The following is a 21,285-nucleotide window of genomic DNA, read 5'->3' as shown; positions in this document are numbered from 1 at the left end:
TTATATTAATATATGATATTTTAGGTAAACTACATTTTATCATAAATTATAATGTCTTCTACAGAATAGATTACAAATTCAGATTAAGCAGCATAGACAAGGGTTCTTACAGAGTCAGAAAAGAAATAAATAGATGATGCCGTATTAACGGCGAAATAGAATACAATTGTAGGATAGTTTTTTTCATAAAGTATTACTTTTTTGTCATTATTTTTCATCTTTATCTTATTTTTAGCAGTTTCTACTTCAAAAATATTTGTATAAAAAATAGATTAATCTGTTTACATTCCATAGATATTACTTGTAAATGATTTTAAGACTGATCTTCGTAGTTATTTTACACCAATCTAACAAGAGACAATTTCCGCTACATTAGATGAATATTGGCATTGGCATGATTTAAGATATGATTTATATCGTTGTTCGTCAGAACCTTTACCGATTTCATCAATTACTTAAAAATATTCTTTTTCGTACACAAATTAAAATGGTATTTCTGCTACTAAATTTACCATTCCTGCGAAATCTTCTCCTAAAAAATCATCGATTACTATAAATTTTGATAAAGTATAAGAACTTTTACTAACAGATAAATTTTGTATAGAGAGAGATTTTTCAGGATCTAAAAAGCATGATGATGAAAATGAATCATAATAGTCTTCGAGATAATCATTATGTATACCTATAATTTAACTTATTTAGAATACATCATCTTAATTTAATACTCTTTTTTAATGTACTTCCGATACAGCATGTACATATAAAGTTTATATGTTATTTGAAAGATCAATAGAAACTATCTATTTAGATTTTGTATTAGAGTTAACATTAGATGTTTTTGAAATAAACGATGATTGCTGGTATGTTCCTGTTAATACTATTAATTCTTGGAGAGAAACTCCATGGTTACTATTAAAACCATTAGTGAAAAGCAACTTAATTCACGAACTTCCTAGATTATGTTTGCGCCACTAGAGTTAGCTATATGGTTTATTATTATAGCTTTTTATATTTGGTACAAGTTTAGCACTTTTTATTTTTATCTCAGTTGTTTTTATTTGGAAGAAGAAACAATATGAGGCTAAGATAGCGGATAAAGCTTTAGAAGAAATAAAAAACAAATAAAAAATACATAGTCACTTAAACAAAATTAAGCACCTTATCAAGTAAAAGTGAAATTTTATTATATTTAATTGTAATATATATTGTTTATTTTTCGCTTTAATGACATTAAATAATTTTGAAGAGCTTCCTTATATTATTGCTAAAAATACTTATCTATATGGTTATTAAACACCGAGTATACCATAATAAAATACTATACCTGTCATGAGAGAGAAGAAATCGGTTTTGGTATAGGCTTCGCCAGGAACTGGAAAAACTGCAGCTTTTATTATTGGTGGATATTTATCCATTAATATAAATTCTGCAAATTTATAAATAATTATAGTTTCTCCTACACGGGAACTTTCAAATTAAACTTATAGGGTAGCTTAAATATTAACGGATTTAAAATGCCAATAAGTAATATCTTAAGTTGACTTGTTTAATTTTAGAAAAAGTAAGTACTAGCTTATATGTACAACTTTGGATAAATTTAATAAAATTTTTGACCCAAAAACAGTTAAGGTAGTTATTTTTGATGAGGTTGATTAAATGTTAACTGAGAATTTTGATTAAATTTAATAAATTAGTCAGTTATGTAAGGATAAATAGGTTGGATTATTTTCAGCTACTTTTTCAGTCAAAAATTTAGATCTAATTAACCAACTCTTTAAAATTGATTAAAAAATATTTATTCAAAACAAATTAAATTAGAAAGCAAATAATAATCATTATTATGTATAGGTATAAGAAGATATTAAAAATTCAATTGTTTCATCTGTGTTATCATCATTTTTATTTGTTTAGGCTATAGTCTTTTGTAATACAAAAAAAGCAGTCAATATTGTATCTACATTTTTATAAAAGTAAAAATTTAAATCATAACCTTTACATTCATCTATTAATTAGGAAATCAGAACAAATACTGTGTAATAGTTTTATAATGGAGAATTTCGTGTATTAGTGACAACTGATGTGTTTGGAAGAGGCATGGATGTTCGCTAAGTAACATTAGTGGTTCATTATGACATCCCTTAAGAGATAGAATCTTTTGAACATAGATCTGGGCGTTCTGGTAGATTTGGACGTTAAGGAAAAGTAGTTGGTATATGTTAATCTGATGAAGAAATGTCAATATTGTAAGATTTTTATTCTAAACTATCATTATAACATAGTGAAATCTGAAAAATTAAATAGACATATTTCTTTATTGAATCCAGTAATTATACTAAACGTTTCATAATTTAATATCTTATCTTTATCAAGTTATATCTATTCTTTTTATAATAATTCTTTTAATGGATTATCTAATATAATAATTTCAACTTCGTTTATATTCTAGTATGAATTTAGTAGACATTATTGTAGATTATCCAAATCACCATCTTATATTATCTTGTAAAAATAAATTTCAGATATATTTCTAGACCCTAATACTTAATATAATCTATCAAACGTGAGACCTTTAATACATAATCCACGCTTTTCTAGAATAATTGAATTCCAAGAAAAAGAATCTACAAATTTATATGTATAAATAAAATCGGCTGGCCTAAATTTTCCGAATGAATTTTACGCTATAATATTTGCGTCTTCACAGTTTGTAAGTTCTACTATATAAGCAGATTTTGATACTTATCTTATGCACGTAATTGAGGGAAAAACTAACTTAAACTCTAATCTTTTTATTTAACAAGTGGTATATAGTGGATATAATTTATAAGGTAGCACTTCATTTTTAAAAATTATAGGATAAAAATCAAATATCTGTTAACTAGTGGCAAATGCCTTTAATTATCCTGAATAATAAAACTGCACATCACAAAACGGTGTATTATCTGATTATATACCAAATTAATGTTATTAAATGTCATTTTTATAACTAATAAGGACTTATTGCAAATCATCAAAAGCAGTGAAGTTAATAATTCTAATTTTTTTACATTATGGCATTATTACTATAATTAAAAATAATATTTATAAATATTATTTATATTAGATTAGTTATTAATTAATGAATTAAGTGGCAGTTATTGGTTGTAAAGAATTGTAAAAGTTTACTCAATAGCTAATTAGCGGGTTTAAATTTGGAAATTATTATATTGAATCAAATTTGTCAACAATAACTGTTAAAAATAAATACTTCGAAACTAATTTAAATTTTTAAGTAGCTAGTTCATTAGAAGCATTGAAATTTTAGGCATGTATTTTCCTTTAAAAACCAACAGAGGATTTTAAGATATCTGACTCAGAATCTTTATAATTTGTTGCTGCATTGGTAAAGAGTGGAGAAGACGGTTGTTATGATTTCAATGATAATATATTTGATTATGTTTTAGATTTTGATGAGTTGGCAGAACTTATTATGCAAACTGCTTGGCCCTATTTTTCTAAATTAGAAAATTCGAATCTTAAGAAATCAGTTATAAAATTAGATTAGGAATAAAATGAAGCAATGGATATTGATAATTTAATTCAATAAATTTAAAATGAAACTATTAAATTTGAAGTAATAAAGGTTTAGTCTTATCTTAAAAATTAAGAAAATGACAATATGGAAGATTTTGCCAATGCATTTATTCTTATTGAGGGGTTATAAGGAATGTTAAAAACGTGCTAAGATTCTGACAGAAAAATCGCAGCATTAGTGGTAGCTAATTTGATCGGAGGGTAGTTTGGTGATGATGAAGTGGAAGAAAATTGATTCATTATTGTTTGCTTTGTTTATAGAACTTTTCAATCTTATTTTATAAGCTTGTAAATTTTTTTTTAAGACTATAAACAGTATCTTATACTTATTATTTATTTAGTTAGATGCTAGAATACTCAAATATACTTAAAATACAATCTAATTAATCCTCTTTTGTAATAAAATTTAGCTGGTCAAAGAGGAATTCAAATAAATTAATTGGGATATCATACTCTAATGATACTTTAATTAAATTTAATGCATTAATAGTTAAGTCATAATTTCTTGTTAAAATTAATTCCGAAAGATATTATTATAGCTCGTGTATATTTAACTTTTCATACTCTATTACAATATTACTGATAAGTACTATTGTCTACACTTATATTTACTTAAAATACAAAAATTTATAAATTAATGGTAATAATTAATATATACTAAATATCTAAGCACCGTATTATTTAACAATATTAATAAAAGTAGATGAAATAAAGCTAATAACTTTATCTTATCTAGGTATGCTTAAACTAAATGAAATTTGAAATCGAATTGAATTTTTCTATAAAAACTTAGAAATAAGTTTGAATAACCCTTCATGGTACTCGTAACTATAACTTTTAGAAAAAATATATAATGCCCAAGAATACAGACTTGCTAATCTTGTATTTTCATAATTTTACTGCAAAAATTAAAATGCAATATTCTCAATCTATTTAAAATCATTTAGTAAATTAAACAACAACTTGCAATATGCTTACAATGCATCAAACTGAAAATTATTTTATTTACTATGCAATAGATTGAGTAAATCTGAATTGATAATTTCGTTAGAATATTTATATTAAATGGTACTACACTAAGATAAAACTAATATTAAAATTGACAATGAGTCCTAAGTTAGTTAACTGTTCATTAAAAGTTACAAAGAAAGTTATATTATTTCTTATGGACACGAAAAATTCAATAAAATAGAATTTTAAGTAAGATATTATCCCAAAAAGTTTAAATTATACTAAAGTTTCTAATTATCTAATATTGGCTACAAAAGAAGATCAAATATATCCTTTAAATGATTTTTTACCTATAATATTAACTACTAATTGCAGATTGGCAATTATATAAGCATTTACTCATATGATCGCTTATAATGAATACGCTATAGATTTTACATTTTTCTATGAGTGATATTTATTAATATATAACATATGAAATTCTTTATCTATAAAATAGATAATTTGTATTTAAATAACATTTCATAATAAATCATTTATAAATAATGTAAGACGAAACTATTACTTATAGACTAGAGATAGAACGCTTAAATGCAATTATAGCTGAACTTACAAGTCGTGTTGAGTAGTTTGAATATATTTTATAACAAGTATAGCAGGCTACTAATACATAGAATGATGCTTCAACAGCATCAACAATCAAGCGATCAGCATGGTCAATTGATGAACATAGACGTTTCGTATAGGCAGCTAGAATTCTTGGGCGTTAAAAAGCTAAAGAAATAGCAACTTAAATAGAGACCAGATCCGCTGTTTAAGTTCATTCACACTCTTAAAAATATTTTTTGAAACTAGATTCATTAAAAGCTGAAGCATACGATCAAACATGTTAAGCAATGATATCTACTTTTAGACCAATTGAAGGTCTATAGTAAATAGGCCCAATTCCAGAAAATTAGGAAGATATTTTTTTAATATTATTGCCAAAGATTTGTATGATAGAAAAAGGATATTACTTTGCAGGATCATTTGGTAGGCGTACTAATTCAGTAATACCTTTAACTTTGCTAAGAATTGGTATTAACTAAATTTTAACTTATTTTAACGGATAGCTGACTGTAAATTTTAATAATTTTTAGGAATTAAATGCCAAATAAATTCAATGTGTTTCTAGTGCATTTCATGGGATTGAATCTGATCTCGAAGAAGATTTTGAGGTTATGCTTAACGTTAATGACTATAAAATAGACGGCAAACATCCAAAGAAATAAATGATTTACTATAATCCAGATTAGTTAATTCCTTATTTAGAGCTTATAATTGCCTGGTTTATGAATAACTCATCGAATACAGATAATGCAATATTTTAGTGCCTAAATGCCGCATTTCTATATAACTTAGCCTGTAATTAATTATAAGACTCTCCAGCTTAAAATGTAATATTAGTGGCAATGTCTCTAGAAATTCCAGCAGAATATACTGGTGCATTGATATTAGCCCAAAACGTGTTTAATTCATTTATTTGGAGATAGTGAAATATCAATTTCTCACAAAGTTAGACAAAATTGATAGATCTTACAATTCTAGGTTTTTAATGAAAAGATCTAATATAATCCTTTATAGTAAATCAAAATCTGTTTCTAGTGAAATTTTTTAATACTATAAAAGTGTTGCCTCGCCCGTAGCTAAAAGTTTAGTTAAAACATTTTTACCTTGTTTCTTTAAGAGAATAGTTATATCTGGGTCTTTAGAGGCAAATAATTACTAAATTTAAGTCTGAATATGATCAATAAATGATAATATTTTTGAGGAAATATAAGACAAAGATGTCTCTAAAGGAATATGTGGATTTGTTTCATAGAATTAGCGTATTTGTTCTGAATGAGTTTATTTTGACTTCGTAAAATCCATTAATATTTATCCCGCATGTGATTCTTAAAGGTTATACTATTTCTATAAATGACTAGTAATTATCGCTATATCTTAGTCCATTTTCACTATATAATATAATATATAAAACTAATATAAAGTAGGAATGAATTAATGTTAATTTATTAAAAATTAAAATGATAGCTTTACTATTAATTGGAATATTGACATTGACCCAACTTATACTATATACTCACCAGAAGTTGAAATTTCTAGTTGTATTATATTTTAGGTTCTTATTATAAATTAGTAAATTTATATTAGTTTTATTCCGCTTAGTTTGTAAATAAATTATTTTCAAATTTCTTAATTTTCGGTAGATTTTTAGGAAGAACATCTTGTTAGGAAAATTTATGCCCATTAAAAGCAAGCTATCTTAGCATCAAATGTTTAATTATTATTTAAGCAGCAAAAACTTATCTAGTTTTAATTACAACCATTTTATTGCTAAAAAGTCCCAGTAGGTCTTTATAATAAGTCTAATTTTTGTTACTTCAATTGTATTTTATAATTATTATTTAACTTTGACGAGTTTCATATTTTTTTTGAATAAAAAAATAAAACATCGGAGTTATTATTGTAAATATATCTCCAATATACAGAATATTTGGAACTTTAGTAAATTAATTAAAATTTTAAAATTAACACAAGTTAAATTATTAGCCAATTATAATTAGATGGATAATAGCAAGATATAACAGAGTTTTTCTATTTACTAATGGGATACGTATTTCATTAATTAGATAACCTCGAATTATTATAATTTTAGATATAGTTTGTTAAAAATAATTGTTCTGATGATATTGATAATTTTATGCGAACTAATATAAACCCGACATAGAGTTTATAATAAGCAGTATAATCATTAATAAAAGAACATGATTATGTTAAAACAAATGAACTTTTAATGATAACACCACAAAGAGCTTATTATAATATAGATTAATAGCAAATGTACAAAAATAATGATTGCTTAATCTTTGATATGGAAATGAAAATAAATAATTGTAATTATAATTTAATGGCAATAATAACTCATATTGGTACTGCTACAAGTGGTCATTATTAAGTTTATATTTAAAGTAGTAAATAATGGCATTTGATTAATGACAATATAGTAAAGTTAATTGATGAATAAAACATTTTACTATTAGGGAATTAAAAATTAGAAACTCCAGTATTGTTTTTATATTAAAATCAATCAATTAACACTAAATAGTGTACAAATTTAAATTATAATAATATAAATAAGATAAAGGAGTAATTAAAGATGTCAAATAAAAATAATATGTTACGAATACATATTTTGTAAGATGAGTCTATAAATTTTTGTAATATTATCAAATACCCAGGAACTTATATTACTATCAATAAGTAATAGTCTTTGAATACTTCTCTCGAATAGAAAACTTTTATCATTGTAATAAATAATTAACAAATATTTCAAGTTCCATCATTATTCAGCAGACATTACCCAATTAGTTTAATTAACTAGGGATAAGAAATAACAATTATTATGACTGAAAATTGCTCAGATAATATTTTTAGGATATTTTAACCTGGAATGAGCAACAATGATCTTATTAAATATGTAGGATTTTTTAATAGTTCATATTAGTTTATTTAATTTTTTAATAATAAAAAATAGTGCTAAATGAATTTTTATTTCTATTATGATGGAAAATTAAAGCCATATAATGAAATTAGTTCTTATCACTAGTAGATTATAGTTGCAGAGTCAAAGTAAGATCTTGATAGTGTTTAAGAAGTAAATATTGTAACCTAATATGAAATAAATTATATTCATTATGTTAATAGCATAACATAGCTTAATAATTTAGAGTAACTGTATGTTAATTTAACATTTGCTCCTTTAACAGATTTTAACCTTTAGTTAAAATTGTAAAGAAAATCACTTAGGTCTTTGTATTCTTCTTTAGGTGATTAGTAAATATCACAACGTTAATAATATTTTATCAAGTAATCTTAAGTAAAATTACCTATATTTAATATTAAAGTTAGAAAAACTGATAGCTTTTAATCGCTATCATAATTGTTAATTGTATATTTGGATAGTTTAGATGTTTTTAATACTTATCAGATATTCTTACCTTATAAAGATATTCTCCTTTATTCAAATATGAGAATTGATGGTAAGCAATATATAAATTCTATTTAAACTTTATCAGATTCTATTTTAGAAGATTCTATTTAAAATATAATTAATTATTCGCGTTAATCTATAAGCTAATTATCAGTGTAAACGAATCATTCTTTTCTTTAAATTTTTTAACCAAAAAATATGGATCAAATAATTAAAACTAAAGAAGTTGAAGACCGATATAAAGACATATTAATTTATTATCGAATACCAATTATTGATAAAAAACTATTATAGTAATTAAGACCAGTTAGAACAATTGTTTCTGTTTTTGGATTTCCACTTGTAGACTTAATCTGTTGGTTTTAGTAAGGTATAGGTTAAATTAATATTTCAGACTTAATGAAATATGTTTAAATACAACTTATACATTTAATCAATGTGTTAGATACAATGTTTAGTTAAAAAAATTATCTCATACTAGCAGTAGAAGCAGTTAATGGATTTTATATTAATACTATAAATAGTGAATAAACACCAAATACTCTTATTTCATAATTACGTGGATACCCACTTGATTAAAAAACTATTTTTCGTCTAGAAATTTTTTCCTAATAAAATTTTAAAATTATATAAAGAGGTATAATAGTTAATGATAGATTACAATATTAAACACACCATTTAATTATCAATAATGAAATTGATATTGAGAAGTAAATATTATTACAAATCGCGAAATTTAATCTTATTATTACGAATCCAGAAATCAAGAATAGTTTGTTAGCGTTATATAAAAATCCAAAATAAAATATATATCTTGAACCTATATCAAGCTAATTTCAACTTCTTTAGTATAATGGCTTACCGTTTGTTAATCATAAAATTAACAAAATTATACCAGATATATAATGAGTATATTATTATATTTAAAAATGACAGGTGTCTCATATTAAGTTAAATAGCAATAAAGTGAAGTTTTATAATAGAATCTGTCAGTATCAGATGATTTCATTAAAAAAATTATATCTAGTACTATGGTTTAAGCTGGTTCAAATAAGAGTTCAATAAAGAATAAAAAGTTACTTGATTTCAAAATTAATACTTCTTTATTTGAAATAAGCAAATAAGATGCAGATAAATTAGCTGAGTTATTTCAAAGAATAAAGCAAACACCATCATAGTTTATGGAACTTACAGGTGCTAAGATATAGATTTTAAGATCTAAAATACCAGGATTAGTTGGTATTTCGGGGAGAATTTATTAAGAAACACCTACTCATTTGGCGATTTTTTGCGATAATAGATGTATGTTTATTCTTAAAAAATAAATAGATTGGGTTCATGATAATATATATTTTGTTGGTACTGCACGTTCACAAAGATATAAAAAGATGAAAAAGTTTTCACTCTGAAAGGTTTAGATCACTCTTATTTACGGCTATCAATTTTCTATTATAAACCACATTAATTTTCATACATTACCTTAAGTTGCTTCGGAATTTTTACAACAATATTATCCTCAAGAGCATCAATCTTTTACTTTAACTTCTTAATCATATCACACTACATATCATAAATTTTCATTGCATCATCAACATTTTATATAGATTCTATTTACTGTGCAAGTTGATTAAACTTATCGTTTAATTATTACATTTTCTCTTATTTACCAGAGTTGCCTTTATCAGCTTTATCGGCCATATTGTGTGGAGTGGCAATTTATTTTCGTTAATTTTATTATAGTATATAATTATTATCCACGAGTGATTGTAGAATTGATTTATTATAGATATTACTTCTAATAATTATAAACTATATATTAAATTAATATATATTTCCAAATATTATAGTATATAATAATAAAAATTAAATGAGCTATTTATGTTATAACTCACAAAAGGCTTCTGTGTAAAAGTTAAAAAAGTATAATTGTAAATTAGGTGTAACTGTTGTATATTAACCATTAAGATAGGAATCACCTTTAAAGTAACGTAACGTATCATTAAAATAAATTTAAGAATATGTTTTCTTAGATACAATATATAATTTTGATATTAAAGCTTGTCTTTAAATATAATAATATTATAGAAAATAAAGAGTGTTATTTAAGCTATATGATCTTTATATCTCATAACTTAGAAGATCCTTTAAATTTGTGTCTTATATTTAAAATTTATCCTATTCATTTAAGATAATATAATAAAAGTAATATTAAAAAATTTTTAAAAAATATATAAATAGTATGCTTTAACAAATGAGAGTCTTTATTAAGATACGAAAATCAGAATTTCAAGCAAAATACTATTTTTTAAGAATATATTATAGAAAATTAATGTTTATATATTCATAAAGAGTTCATATTTTACGTCTAGGTTTATATCTAAATAAGCGGTACAACTAAAGATTTATGGCTAATTTTTATTAATTTATGAAATATAAAGTAGTTTTTCGATAATAATTTATTCAGTAAACTCGAACTTAAGAATTTAATATAAACTTTGAGTAGTTAATGCATTCTGTAAGATAATAGTTCTAGATTTCATATTTAATTATTAACTATGAAGCTTATCTTAATGTAAAGTTACAAGGAATTTAAATATTGAAATTAAAAATATTTTTTATTTCCCTTACTGTACCGACATATTCTTTAATTATTAATGCATATTAACTTAAACTATTTCGACGAAAGGCTATGAAAGTATTATTTAATAAACTATTTGTAAAGTCATTTGATGGTTGGTATTAACTGTCTATTGGTCGTTATATGTGTTTACGGTATAATTATATCAAGTGGAGAAAATTTATATAGAATAAAGCAGACAGAAACTAGATCGCTGATTAATTTTATAAAAACTTTAGATAATCTATTTCGATTAAAAAATTTAAAGTTAATTTAAATACATGTTAAGATTTAAGACTTGTTGCAAGCATTTTTGCAACATAAAGATCAACAGTTTTAGAATTTTTTATAAGGTCTTGCTATTAAATTTTAAATTAAGATATTTTTATTAACTCTAAAACTGCTATTAAAGCAAATCATTTTATACTTAATGATAATACCTAAAAAATAATTGATCCATAATTAGATAGCAAACCTTATTATAAATAAACATATAAAGGTACTTTATTCAAAAACTATGATGAGGAGTTTACAATGAAATATAAATGTTTTTCTAAACTTAAAAGAATTAAAGATTCTAGAATTGCATTTCTTCGTCAAGGTCTAATAATTAGTGCAATATTTAATGTTGGAAGACTAAAAGCAGCATTAAAATGTTGGAAATAGTTCCATAAAGATCAGAACCATATTTCTCAAGAATCCACTTCAATTCTAAATTTTACAGAATTTAAATTTACGTTATTAGATTACTTATATGATAATGATACTGAAAATTTAGTATATTTTCTTAGCCATACAGGAAATAAACTTTCAGTTTTATTAGAACTTTTGAGATATTAATCTAAAACTTTAGAGAAATACGCAAGAATAATAGTATCATTTAAAATATCACAGTTAGAAAAAGCATGGAAATCGGTATATATTCATGATTAAGCATCATGCTAGTACGAAATTTTTTACTTCTGGTCACAAATTATTAGATGTAGAAACTTTTCTTTAAATAATTATATTATTAAAAAAAGCATTTCTACTACTTCAGTTTAATAAGATATCAGATTTTAATAAAGAATTATTAATATTTAAGGATTTATTAAATAATCTGATAGTAAAGCATTTGTTAACCTCATGTAATCTCTTAGAACTAAATATAATATTCAATAAGCTAGTCCTGAACAAATATTTGAAATTAAAACAAAAAAACTTAATTTTTTATTCAAAAGTAATAAAAATTTTGTAAATATTTATACACTTAAATTAACATAGTTACGTTAAAATTATCAAAAATATAATTATTATTGCATTAATAATTTAATAATGCCGTTTTAAGGTATTTAAATTTACCTTACATAGTAATAAAATTCATATAAGGATTTATTTATTAAATAAGAATAAACAAAAACGCAGCGAATAATACTATACGAGTATGATTAATAAATTTCCCCATTAACATTTATTTTTGCTCAGTTTTTATAAGATTAATAGCAAATGCTTAAATTAACCCCATTTTCTATACAAAATAATATTTCATATAATAAGGAAGAAGTATTTTTAAATACTATAGATGTGTTGACTATTAAATAGTAGTAAAATATATTTAATTTAGTTACTGAAAGTTTAACTGAAATGACTATCTAATTATCCAGCAAGTAAATAAGTAAACTAAATCTATCTGTTTTAAATGAATGTGCAGTATTGAAATCTAAATTTGGTAAATTGAAAGACTCAAATTTTGCTGAAATTATACTAAAAGCAAAATCTAATATAACTGCATATGACCACTAATTAAATAAAATGTATAAAAAATTTAAAAATTTAGAGGTAGATAAGTAATTTTCATTGGTTGATTTATTCATATATGACTAGTCCTATTTGCTTAATTCATATGCAAATATAGATATGGCATACACTAAGTAAAGATAATGGGAATTTAATTAATGCTCATTAGTTGGATAGACATTAAAAAATAAATATTCAGCATAAAATAGTAAAGATAATGGAAGTCAAATTATAGAAGATAAAACTGGAATTGAGTAAAAATAAATACTCAGTACAAATTTAACAAAGAGAACAAAGGTACAAAAATACGTAAATAACAATGACAATGAGGATAATGGTAATGATAATGATGACAATCTTATTTAATCTGCAGCGGTCATAAATGTTAAACGAGTTAGAAATAAAAACTAATAGCTGTAAATTAATAAGATATTACATCAATAATTCAAGTAGTCAAATAAAAAAATAGAAGATGATATTTTTAAACTGTTTAGTGAATAGCATAATGTTCAGAGTTAATAACCTATTATGTAATAAAGAACTGATAATAATCCGTACGATAATGAAAGCAAATAAAAAGAATTATTATTTGGTAACAATCCACATTAAAACTAATAATAAAAAGATAAATCTATAAGTAAAGAAGTTACTGCGAGACTATAAACTAAATCAACATATAAACCTAGAATTATATAAACTGTTATCATTGATACATTAAATGAAGTGAATTCAGATCTAAAAGCTTAAGAAGGTCTCAAAGGAAATTTTTAAAAAGCATAATGTTAAAATTAAGTTAAAATTGAAAATATATGTATTTTAGATCATAATAACACAGCTGAGATAGAAATAAAAGATAAATCTATTTTTAAGACAGATTGTCGAATTGATAATATGTATAATTAAGATATATAATTTGAATAACTAATTTATGAAGATATTATACCAATAGCATCTGAAGAGAACTTTAATCAGGTGGAATATAAAAGTGAAAATTTAAGTACTTTATAGTTACACTCTAATGCAGAATAATTTACTTCTTTACTTTAAACGACTTAAAGTTAGTCTAAATAAGACTTTAATGATTTTCATATACCAAAATAAGTAACGGACTTAGAATTAAAAAACAAGGAATTTTATTAATTTGTATAAAATACATTAATTTCTTAAGATGAAAAAATTAAAAATGTAGGATTTAAACTAAATGATTAGTATTTTAGTTAGAATAATGGTTAGTCTGAGTTATAATCATCTAGAATACGAAAATTATATGTAGATAAATTATCTATTTAAAAATCTAATTAAACTAAACTTGAAACCTAGGACGAAAAATAACTAAAATAACATTCGCATGCAAAATTATAATCAGCTACGTATTCTTAAACTTCATAAGCTTTATCGTTGTATAGAAAATAGCAAAGAGACGCATAAATATAAGAATAATAAATGTTTAAAAAATAATAAATTAATAAACGTGAATAAATTGTGTTTCATAAACTTAATGCAATAAAACATAAATAATAAATTTTAACTGAAAAAGTTTAATACAATGAATCACAGTAGCTAACTGATCTTAAGATACATGTGATTAGTCGTTTATTTAGTAGAACCGTAAAACAGGAAATAAAAGATCTTTTAATACCAATTAATAAATAATCATAATAAATAAAATCTGAACTATGTACACAAAATTTTATTTAATTAAATATTACTGGACCATAGAATATTAATTCAAAATAAAAGACATAATATAGATTAGAAGTTTAATCAAAATATAAGCCTTAGTAAAATTTTAATGTTGCTTAAGCTATTAAAAATTTAAGTGGTAGATAGTTTATTGAAATATTTAGAAAATATCGTTGGAAATTAAAAATGTTTACTCCAATGGTTATTAAAAATTTGTATACTAAAAATGCCCAGCCTATTAATAAGCATGATGCATAAAAGAGTATTACTACTAGGTTTATTTTTTCTAATTTTGGTACTCTCCAAAATGATATTTCATATAATATTATATCATAAGTTTAATCTGGAAAACTACTTTATTAAAAATAAAATATAGGATTTCATAGCAAGCGAAACGATGTAGATATAGATTCAGTAATGGTATTGTATGCTAAGTATTAAAAAATAGCTAAACCAATTAAGATTATGACAACATTTAGATAATTAAAGGCCACAGCAAATGGTATAGAAGTTAAGTAAAAAATAAACTATGATCTACTTAAAAACAGACCTCACTCTAGACAACTCATTAGAAAGTGATAAATATACTTCACAGTAATCATTCCTTTAAAAATAATCTAACAGCTACAGAAGAAATATTGTCACCACTATCTAGCCTATAAGATTCATCTCTAATCTTGATTGCTGCATGACCAGCAGTCATACATCTATGGCAAATTAATGCGACATCCAAATCGCTTAAAACATCCCAAACACCATCACAACAAATAAGAAGCCACTCGTCTTTTTTTTATATTGGGTATATATTAACATATGGAGAACATGCAACTGATGGCTTATAATTAAAATCGCCAAACCCTCTTGCCACAGCCAGAGTTGAAAGAACTCGGCCTCCATGAACATAGCCTCCGACTGACTCAATTCTTCGCTTTTCTTCTGGTAAATCAGGTTTATGATCTTTAGATAATCTTACAACAATATCATCTGGATTTAAAGATGAATTCACATTTTCATTATACTCTAATGTATCAAAATAACCTTCAAAGTTATGTTCTGGTACTGGTATCCCCGATAAATTTTTTTCTGATATTTAAGATGGGTTCAAAACTTTCGCTGATTCCGCTACACTTTCCTTAATACTAGTATCTTTTGACTCTTTTCTTGTTGAACTTCTTCTAGAATTTCTAAAACTTGACCTCCCCATTACTGATTCATCTCTACACATTATTGCTCTTGAATCACCTACATTTGCTGTTATTACGATGCTATCTAAAACAAAGCATAAAACTCCTGTAGATCCTGAAGGATATCTTCTTAACCTTAAAGTATCATCACATCTTTAAAATACTGAAAACATAATGGGTTCCCAAATTCTGGTGGGCAAATCACAACAATGTTATAACCCAGATGCAAACATTATTGCATTTACTGTATCTGCAAAAATAGCTGGGAATAAAATACCTAAAGCAGCAGATGTTTCTTCTCCCCCATGACCATCAAATAAACAGATTAATATTTCATGATGACCATCATTATTAGCAGTGGTCTCCATACGCTCACATCTGAATTTTAAAAAATCATGGTGAATGGAAATTACATCTTCCATTTCTGGCCTTTTCCCAATAGTCTCAGATACTGAAATAGTATAGTCAGCAATTGTAACTGATTTTCTAGCGGTTTAAGGTGTCTCCCTAAGTATTGTTGTAATATAATGTAAATATCCCTGTTAAATGGATATCTTTGAAAATAGCTTTTATACCAGAATTTATTCATCTGGGTTTGAAATAACTGGGCAAAAATCAGATGTTGAATATTCTATATAAACATCAGAACCCTTACCTACACACTCACCTGCCATTTCACCTTAATTAAAAATTTTTGTAAACGCACCAGCCAATAAATCATCATATATTTCACCAATAATATCATTTCTTGCTAAAAGTATATTCAACTTACTTTATGCCTTTTATGTTACTTTAGTATCGGCAAGATATACATGCCCTAAACGGCAAAAATGTAACTTTTTAATATGCTTATGCAAATACTCAACCCCAGCATCTGAAATTCTAATATTGCCAGATAAGTCTATAGATTATATATATTTCCATTTTGGTAGGTTTTCGCATATATTTTAAAGCACTACATTACCCAAATCACATTCAGCTAGTCCTAAAAATGTCAGTTCTTGATGTTATTCTAAAGAATCTATCATTCTTTAAGCCCCTTAATCGCTAATTTTATTTCTAGATAGATCTAATCCTAACAATCCTGGTCTAACTGGACTAAACTATGGTATATCATACATATAAGCTTCTTGGTCATTTATTGATACCTCTTCACATCGTCCAATCTTAGTAATTTTAGAACGTCCTCTTGCTAACCTTAAAACACCTTCAGCAAGCTCAGTAATCTAATTAGGCATAATACCACAACCTACTAAAGATAAAAACTCTAAATTTAAGCATTTTGACATCCATGCTGCTAAAAGTTATGTAGTTTCATGTGGTAGTTATTACTTAGCTAAATTCAATGATCTTGCTATATCTACTGTATTTAATGCATAAATTACAGATGTAACCAATTAATTAGAAACTACTTCTTTAAATGATATATCTATACTTGCACTTGATAATGGCCATCCATAAAACATATACATTAGCATTTTGTAGTGTCCAATTAACTTCGGAGAAATAAGGACAACTTCCCTTCCATAAATTGGTTATTTTTCAATTAACATTTATCTCTAGCCATGATTAAGTGTCCCTGTAATAAACAACCCAAAATCATCTAATGCTAACATATCAATAGTTTACTATTACTTTGATAAATCATTCTATAATGATTTATATTTTGCTTTAGTATAAATAACTGCCTTTCTTAGCATGTTTTCGTAATAAGAATTTGCATGACGGCTACCAACGCAACCCATATTTGCGGAAGACATATTATATTTATAATACTATATAATAATAATAATAATATATGGTTTTTGTTTAGTAAACTTATTAATCAAACAATTTATTATTTTTAATTATCATTATAATGTGAATTTTAGTTTTTTGCTTTCTATTAATTATTATTTAAAAATTTATTATTAACCTAATTTATTTATTTCTATTTATATCTTGAATTATTACTGTTATTATATATGCTGATATTCCTTAAGATAAAATACTAAAACGATAATATTAGTTTCATAAAAATATTAATAAATAATATTCCTATTAATAAGTTAATATAACTCAGTGTATAACTCATTTTCTCGGTATCATATCTTTAGCCATACAAAATAGTTCCATAACAGCTAAGTCACCAATAACATCGCTAATTATTTTAACCTTAAACCTCATAGCTTAATCTTAATCTCTAAATTTTGGCTCTCTTCGACTGTCTTCTCCACTAAGTGCACTAATTTCCTTTACACGGTTATATAAATTATCTATTCCGAGTACAATTTCACCAACATCAATCTTCTTTTTTTCCATTGCTATTTCTTAACCACTCCCTTACAACTAAAGTTTGCTAACTTATGAATTTTTATCTATTTCGGCAATTACTTTGCTGGCATTTGCTTGGAGATTTACTTACTATTATTATTTTTGTTATAAACTGTCAAGATCATCTTGGCGATTTACCTCTTACATTTGTTAATTAAATTGTAATTTCGCAATTAAGTCATCTCGAGTCTACTTTAAATTTTAAAATCTTTATAAAATTGAATCGGCTGTGGGAAATTCTTCCGAATTAGAAACTACATTAATAAGAAACTCTTCATAAATTTTCATAGATTGTATTTAGTGCTTTAGGCATCTTTCCCGTGCACTCATTGAAGCTTGAATCTACGTTAACGAACGAAGCACAGATCTTAGTTTATTCTCTTGATCCCGCTCTTCATGCATTTAAGTCAATGCAGATCTACGTTTTTCCTCATTTTCTTTAGTGAATCTTTCAAATCGTTTTTTAGCTTGTTCTAACTCTTATTTCTAACGAAGAATCAAGTTTTATCGATCATTAAGACCATCTATTTCCTACTTATATCGTTCCCTACGCTCATCTAACTAATGTTATGATTCTTAGATTTATTTATTTTTCCTTAGTAGTATTGTAGTTTCAGATTCATAATTTAGTTCTTCGGCATTTGTAAACTTTTCTCTAATAGATTGATTAAGTTTTTATTCTACATTAATTCTAGAACTTTAAGTAAAATTAGTGCTCATTTTTGCGGTAATATATATTTAATATAATAAAATGGTGTATATAAATTGAAATTATATGACTCACTCCAACATTTCATATAATGCTTATGTAGCAGGACCAACTGCATGGATTTTTGCTTTAATGCCAACTTTTGCTAATTTAATATCGACTTTGCATACTATAAATCCCACATTCTTAAGAACCCCAGTCATATAAAATTACGCTTTTTTATAAGTCTGATAAACAACTTCTATGATCATCAGGCCACAAAACGATGGTATATTTTCGATTGCAGTGTAAACATCTTATATATCTTCTAAATGTAAAACAACTTCCTCTGTGGTGTCTTTCAACTGTTCAAATTTATCTTAATATTCGATAACTTCTATCTACTAAAATAGATCATAATTAGTAATACTAATATCATAAAGTTTAATGACTTCGGTATCTTCATCAGCATCATCGTATTTTAGTTTACAGTTAGTAAAATTTGCTATTTCATCTATAGTTTAATACGTGATGTTTATTTCATGCAACATATGTTAATTAATACGAGATTGAAATTTTCCTATAGTGATTTATTAATTATTGCATATAATACCTTCATCTGGAACAACTTTATATAATAACTTAAGTATTTATTTTTATTCTATTACTAAAAATACTTTGCATAGTTAAACTGATACATCCAATGTTTAAGATGCAGCAGGCTCAAAAATACCCCTAGTAAATATTTCCGAATAGTTATTTTCTATCATATTCTCTATTGTAGATAAATTTTTAGACTACTAAGTAGGTTTTTCATCTTATATATCAAATTGTATAGATCCAAAAACAATATCATAATTACCTGAGATAATATCATCCTAAAAATATAAAATATCTTGAACAGAGAATTTTTCGATTGTATTACTTGGTGTAATAAAATCATTTAAATCAGATTAAATTTATACTTAGTTTAGAGCTTTTAATACAGAACTATAGAATTAATCTGTAGGTTATGATCTCTCAAAAAGGAAAAGAAGACCTTAATATGCCGCCTATTTTAAATTTTAGTCACCTAATAGACATCTTTATAAAAGAATGCTAGCAATTTTTAACTAATCAGTTTTAGTTTATCCTAAAATTTCACATATCTATCTATTAATATCTTAATCGGAGCACAAGTCTATATCCTCTAATAATATTTCTACTATTTAATCAAACATATTAGCATATTAAATCATCGATATTATCATTTTAAATCCTGAGTTTGTAATACTACTATCATGACTTTTAATCATTAATTTAGATATATTTACAGCAATTGATGCAGTTGATTCTTTTTCTGATAACATATTTAAAGACAATAATGCTTTTTCCTTTATATATCCGGTAGTAAATTATAATAAGCTAAGTAATTTAATAGTATCTTAGATTTATGGTGATACTTAAATCAACGACGTAAGAGCTAGAACTGATATTATATGGTTAGCTGATGTTGATGCAGTTCTAATAATATGTTATGAAATCGTGAAGACTTCAGATTGCTAAGGCAATAGTGCATAAAAATATGAGAATTCTCTTAGAACAACCACTCTTTAATTATCAACCCTACAATGTTAGAATAACATTATAAAAGACTAGCAGACTTATTAAAGCTAAATTTTAACTGTTTAGAATGAAATTTAGTTTATTTATTTTAAGCATTCAGCATAAACAAAATATTTTTCTTAATAAATATCTTTTGCTGAGATAGGTAACATATTTAAAATAACTATAAGTCTTTTACGTTCATCAATTATTTCGCATGATCTTTAAAGTACAGAAAATTAACAGTAATAGTTTAAGTTAGAGATCGATATTAACTTATCAATAGACTTCATTTATCCAATAATAACCCCAGCAGGTCCAAATATTTTGGAGATATCTACATCTATAATTATATTGTTTTATTTAGCTACGATAATAGCAGAGGTCATTAATCTTTCATTTTTGGAAGCCATAGAAACCTTAATTAGGCGCTAAACATCACCAATTGATGCTGAGTTAGCAACTTTGCCTAATAGTCTTAATGTAGCAGGTTTAATAGCAACAAATTTGTCATAGATGGTAGTTAACGACCTAGTTGCAAAAAATGCAGATGGTACTATAGGAGTAATTATAGATATGATTTATAAAGCAACATAAAGTAATTATTAATTTTTACTAGATAAAATTTTTATAACTGCAAAAAATATCTATTCATATTACTTAGTAGAAATTTTAGGCTATTTATGATCAAATAATGCTAATAATAGTCTTAGAAGTTCTAATCTTTATTATTCCATTGACTATTTCGGATCTCCTAGTATCATTATACTACTTAATGATTGTTATAAAGACAAATTACTAAATAACTGATCCATTCTAATTTAGAGGTCAATTAAATCGATTGTATTGGTATATATTAATGTTAATAATTAAAAAATTAATG

At 24.7% G+C, this 21,285-nt stretch overlaps 12 protein-coding genes across 12 annotated transcripts; 7 read left to right on the top strand and 5 right to left on the bottom strand. All coding sequences in view use genetic code 6, as the record gives it.

Annotated features, from left to right (window-relative positions):
- Window positions 1-51: 51 nt before the first annotated feature.
- On the top strand, window positions 52-1,176 carry SS50377_23253 (Transmembrane domain-containing protein; the record flags this gene model as incomplete). The annotated part of the gene is made up of 1 exon (XM_067907118.1): window positions 52-1,176. One exon carries the CDS (start codon window positions 52-54, stop codon window positions 1,174-1,176), a length of 1,125 nt encoding a protein of 374 aa, XP_067766386.1.
- A 48-nt stretch (window positions 1,177-1,224) lies between these two features.
- On the top strand, window positions 1,225-2,289 carry SS50377_23252 (Eukaryotic translation initiation factor 4A; the record flags this gene model as incomplete). The annotated part of the gene is made up of 1 exon (XM_067907117.1): window positions 1,225-2,289. The coding sequence occupies one exon, from the start codon at window positions 1,225-1,227 to the stop codon at window positions 2,287-2,289; it is 1,065 nt and encodes a 354-aa protein (XP_067766385.1).
- Window positions 2,290-3,118: 829 nt separating this feature from the next.
- SS50377_23251 (uncharacterized protein) lies at window positions 3,119-3,808 on the top strand (the record flags this gene model as incomplete). The annotated part of the gene is made up of 1 exon (XM_067907116.1): window positions 3,119-3,808. One exon carries the CDS (start codon window positions 3,119-3,121, stop codon window positions 3,806-3,808), a length of 690 nt encoding a protein of 229 aa, XP_067766384.1.
- A 1,261-nt stretch (window positions 3,809-5,069) lies between these two features.
- Window positions 5,070-6,059, top strand: SS50377_23250 (Myb-like DNA-binding domain-containing protein; the record flags this gene model as incomplete). Its single annotated transcript, XM_067907115.1, has 1 exon — window positions 5,070-6,059. One exon carries the CDS (start codon window positions 5,070-5,072, stop codon window positions 6,057-6,059), a length of 990 nt encoding a protein of 329 aa, XP_067766383.1.
- Window positions 6,060-6,063: 4 nt separating this feature from the next.
- Window positions 6,064-6,516, bottom strand: SS50377_23249 (uncharacterized protein; the record flags this gene model as incomplete). The annotated part of the gene is made up of 1 exon (XM_067907114.1): window positions 6,064-6,516. The coding sequence occupies one exon, from the start codon at window positions 6,514-6,516 to the stop codon at window positions 6,064-6,066; it is 453 nt and encodes a 150-aa protein (XP_067766382.1).
- Window positions 6,517-6,559: 43 nt separating this feature from the next.
- On the top strand, window positions 6,560-9,466 carry SS50377_23248 (Ubiquitin carboxyl-terminal hydrolase domain-containing protein; the record flags this gene model as incomplete). The annotated part of the gene is made up of 1 exon (XM_067907113.1): window positions 6,560-9,466. One exon carries the CDS (start codon window positions 6,560-6,562, stop codon window positions 9,464-9,466), a length of 2,907 nt encoding a protein of 968 aa, XP_067766381.1.
- Window positions 9,467-9,486: 20 nt separating this feature from the next.
- On the top strand, window positions 9,487-9,966 carry SS50377_23247 (uncharacterized protein; the record flags this gene model as incomplete). The annotated part of the gene is made up of 1 exon (XM_067907112.1): window positions 9,487-9,966. The coding sequence occupies one exon, from the start codon at window positions 9,487-9,489 to the stop codon at window positions 9,964-9,966; it is 480 nt and encodes a 159-aa protein (XP_067766380.1).
- Window positions 9,967-9,976: 10 nt separating this feature from the next.
- Window positions 9,977-10,255, bottom strand: SS50377_23246 (Rotavirus VP4 helical domain-containing protein; the record flags this gene model as incomplete). Its single annotated transcript, XM_067907111.1, has 1 exon — window positions 9,977-10,255. The coding sequence occupies one exon, from the start codon at window positions 10,253-10,255 to the stop codon at window positions 9,977-9,979; it is 279 nt and encodes a 92-aa protein (XP_067766379.1).
- Window positions 10,256-12,965: 2,710 nt separating this feature from the next.
- On the top strand, window positions 12,966-15,212 carry SS50377_23245 (uncharacterized protein; the record flags this gene model as incomplete). Its single annotated transcript, XM_067907110.1, has 1 exon — window positions 12,966-15,212. One exon carries the CDS (start codon window positions 12,966-12,968, stop codon window positions 15,210-15,212), a length of 2,247 nt encoding a protein of 748 aa, XP_067766378.1.
- Window positions 15,213-15,231: 19 nt separating this feature from the next.
- Window positions 15,232-17,562, bottom strand: SS50377_23244 (Protein phosphatase 2C; the record flags this gene model as incomplete). Its single annotated transcript, XM_067907109.1, has 1 exon — window positions 15,232-17,562. The coding sequence occupies one exon, from the start codon at window positions 17,560-17,562 to the stop codon at window positions 15,232-15,234; it is 2,331 nt and encodes a 776-aa protein (XP_067766377.1).
- Window positions 17,563-17,887: 325 nt separating this feature from the next.
- On the bottom strand, window positions 17,888-18,850 carry SS50377_23243 (uncharacterized protein; the record flags this gene model as incomplete). The annotated part of the gene is made up of 1 exon (XM_067907108.1): window positions 17,888-18,850. One exon carries the CDS (start codon window positions 18,848-18,850, stop codon window positions 17,888-17,890), a length of 963 nt encoding a protein of 320 aa, XP_067766376.1.
- A 60-nt stretch (window positions 18,851-18,910) lies between these two features.
- SS50377_23242 (Coatomer gamma subunit) lies at window positions 18,911-21,139 on the bottom strand (the record flags this gene model as incomplete). The annotated part of the gene is made up of 1 exon (XM_067907107.1): window positions 18,911-21,139. The coding sequence occupies one exon, from the start codon at window positions 21,137-21,139 to the stop codon at window positions 18,911-18,913; it is 2,229 nt and encodes a 742-aa protein (XP_067766375.1).
- Between the last annotated feature and the right edge of the window lie 146 nt (window positions 21,140-21,285).

Source organism: Spironucleus salmonicida, chromosome 3 (genome assembly GCF_000497125.1).
Source record: "Spironucleus salmonicida strain ATCC 50377 chromosome 3, whole genome shotgun sequence".
Taxonomy (NCBI): domain Eukaryota; phylum Fornicata; order Diplomonadida; family Hexamitidae; genus Spironucleus; species Spironucleus salmonicida.
This window is presented reverse-complemented; position numbering and strand designations above follow the sequence as displayed.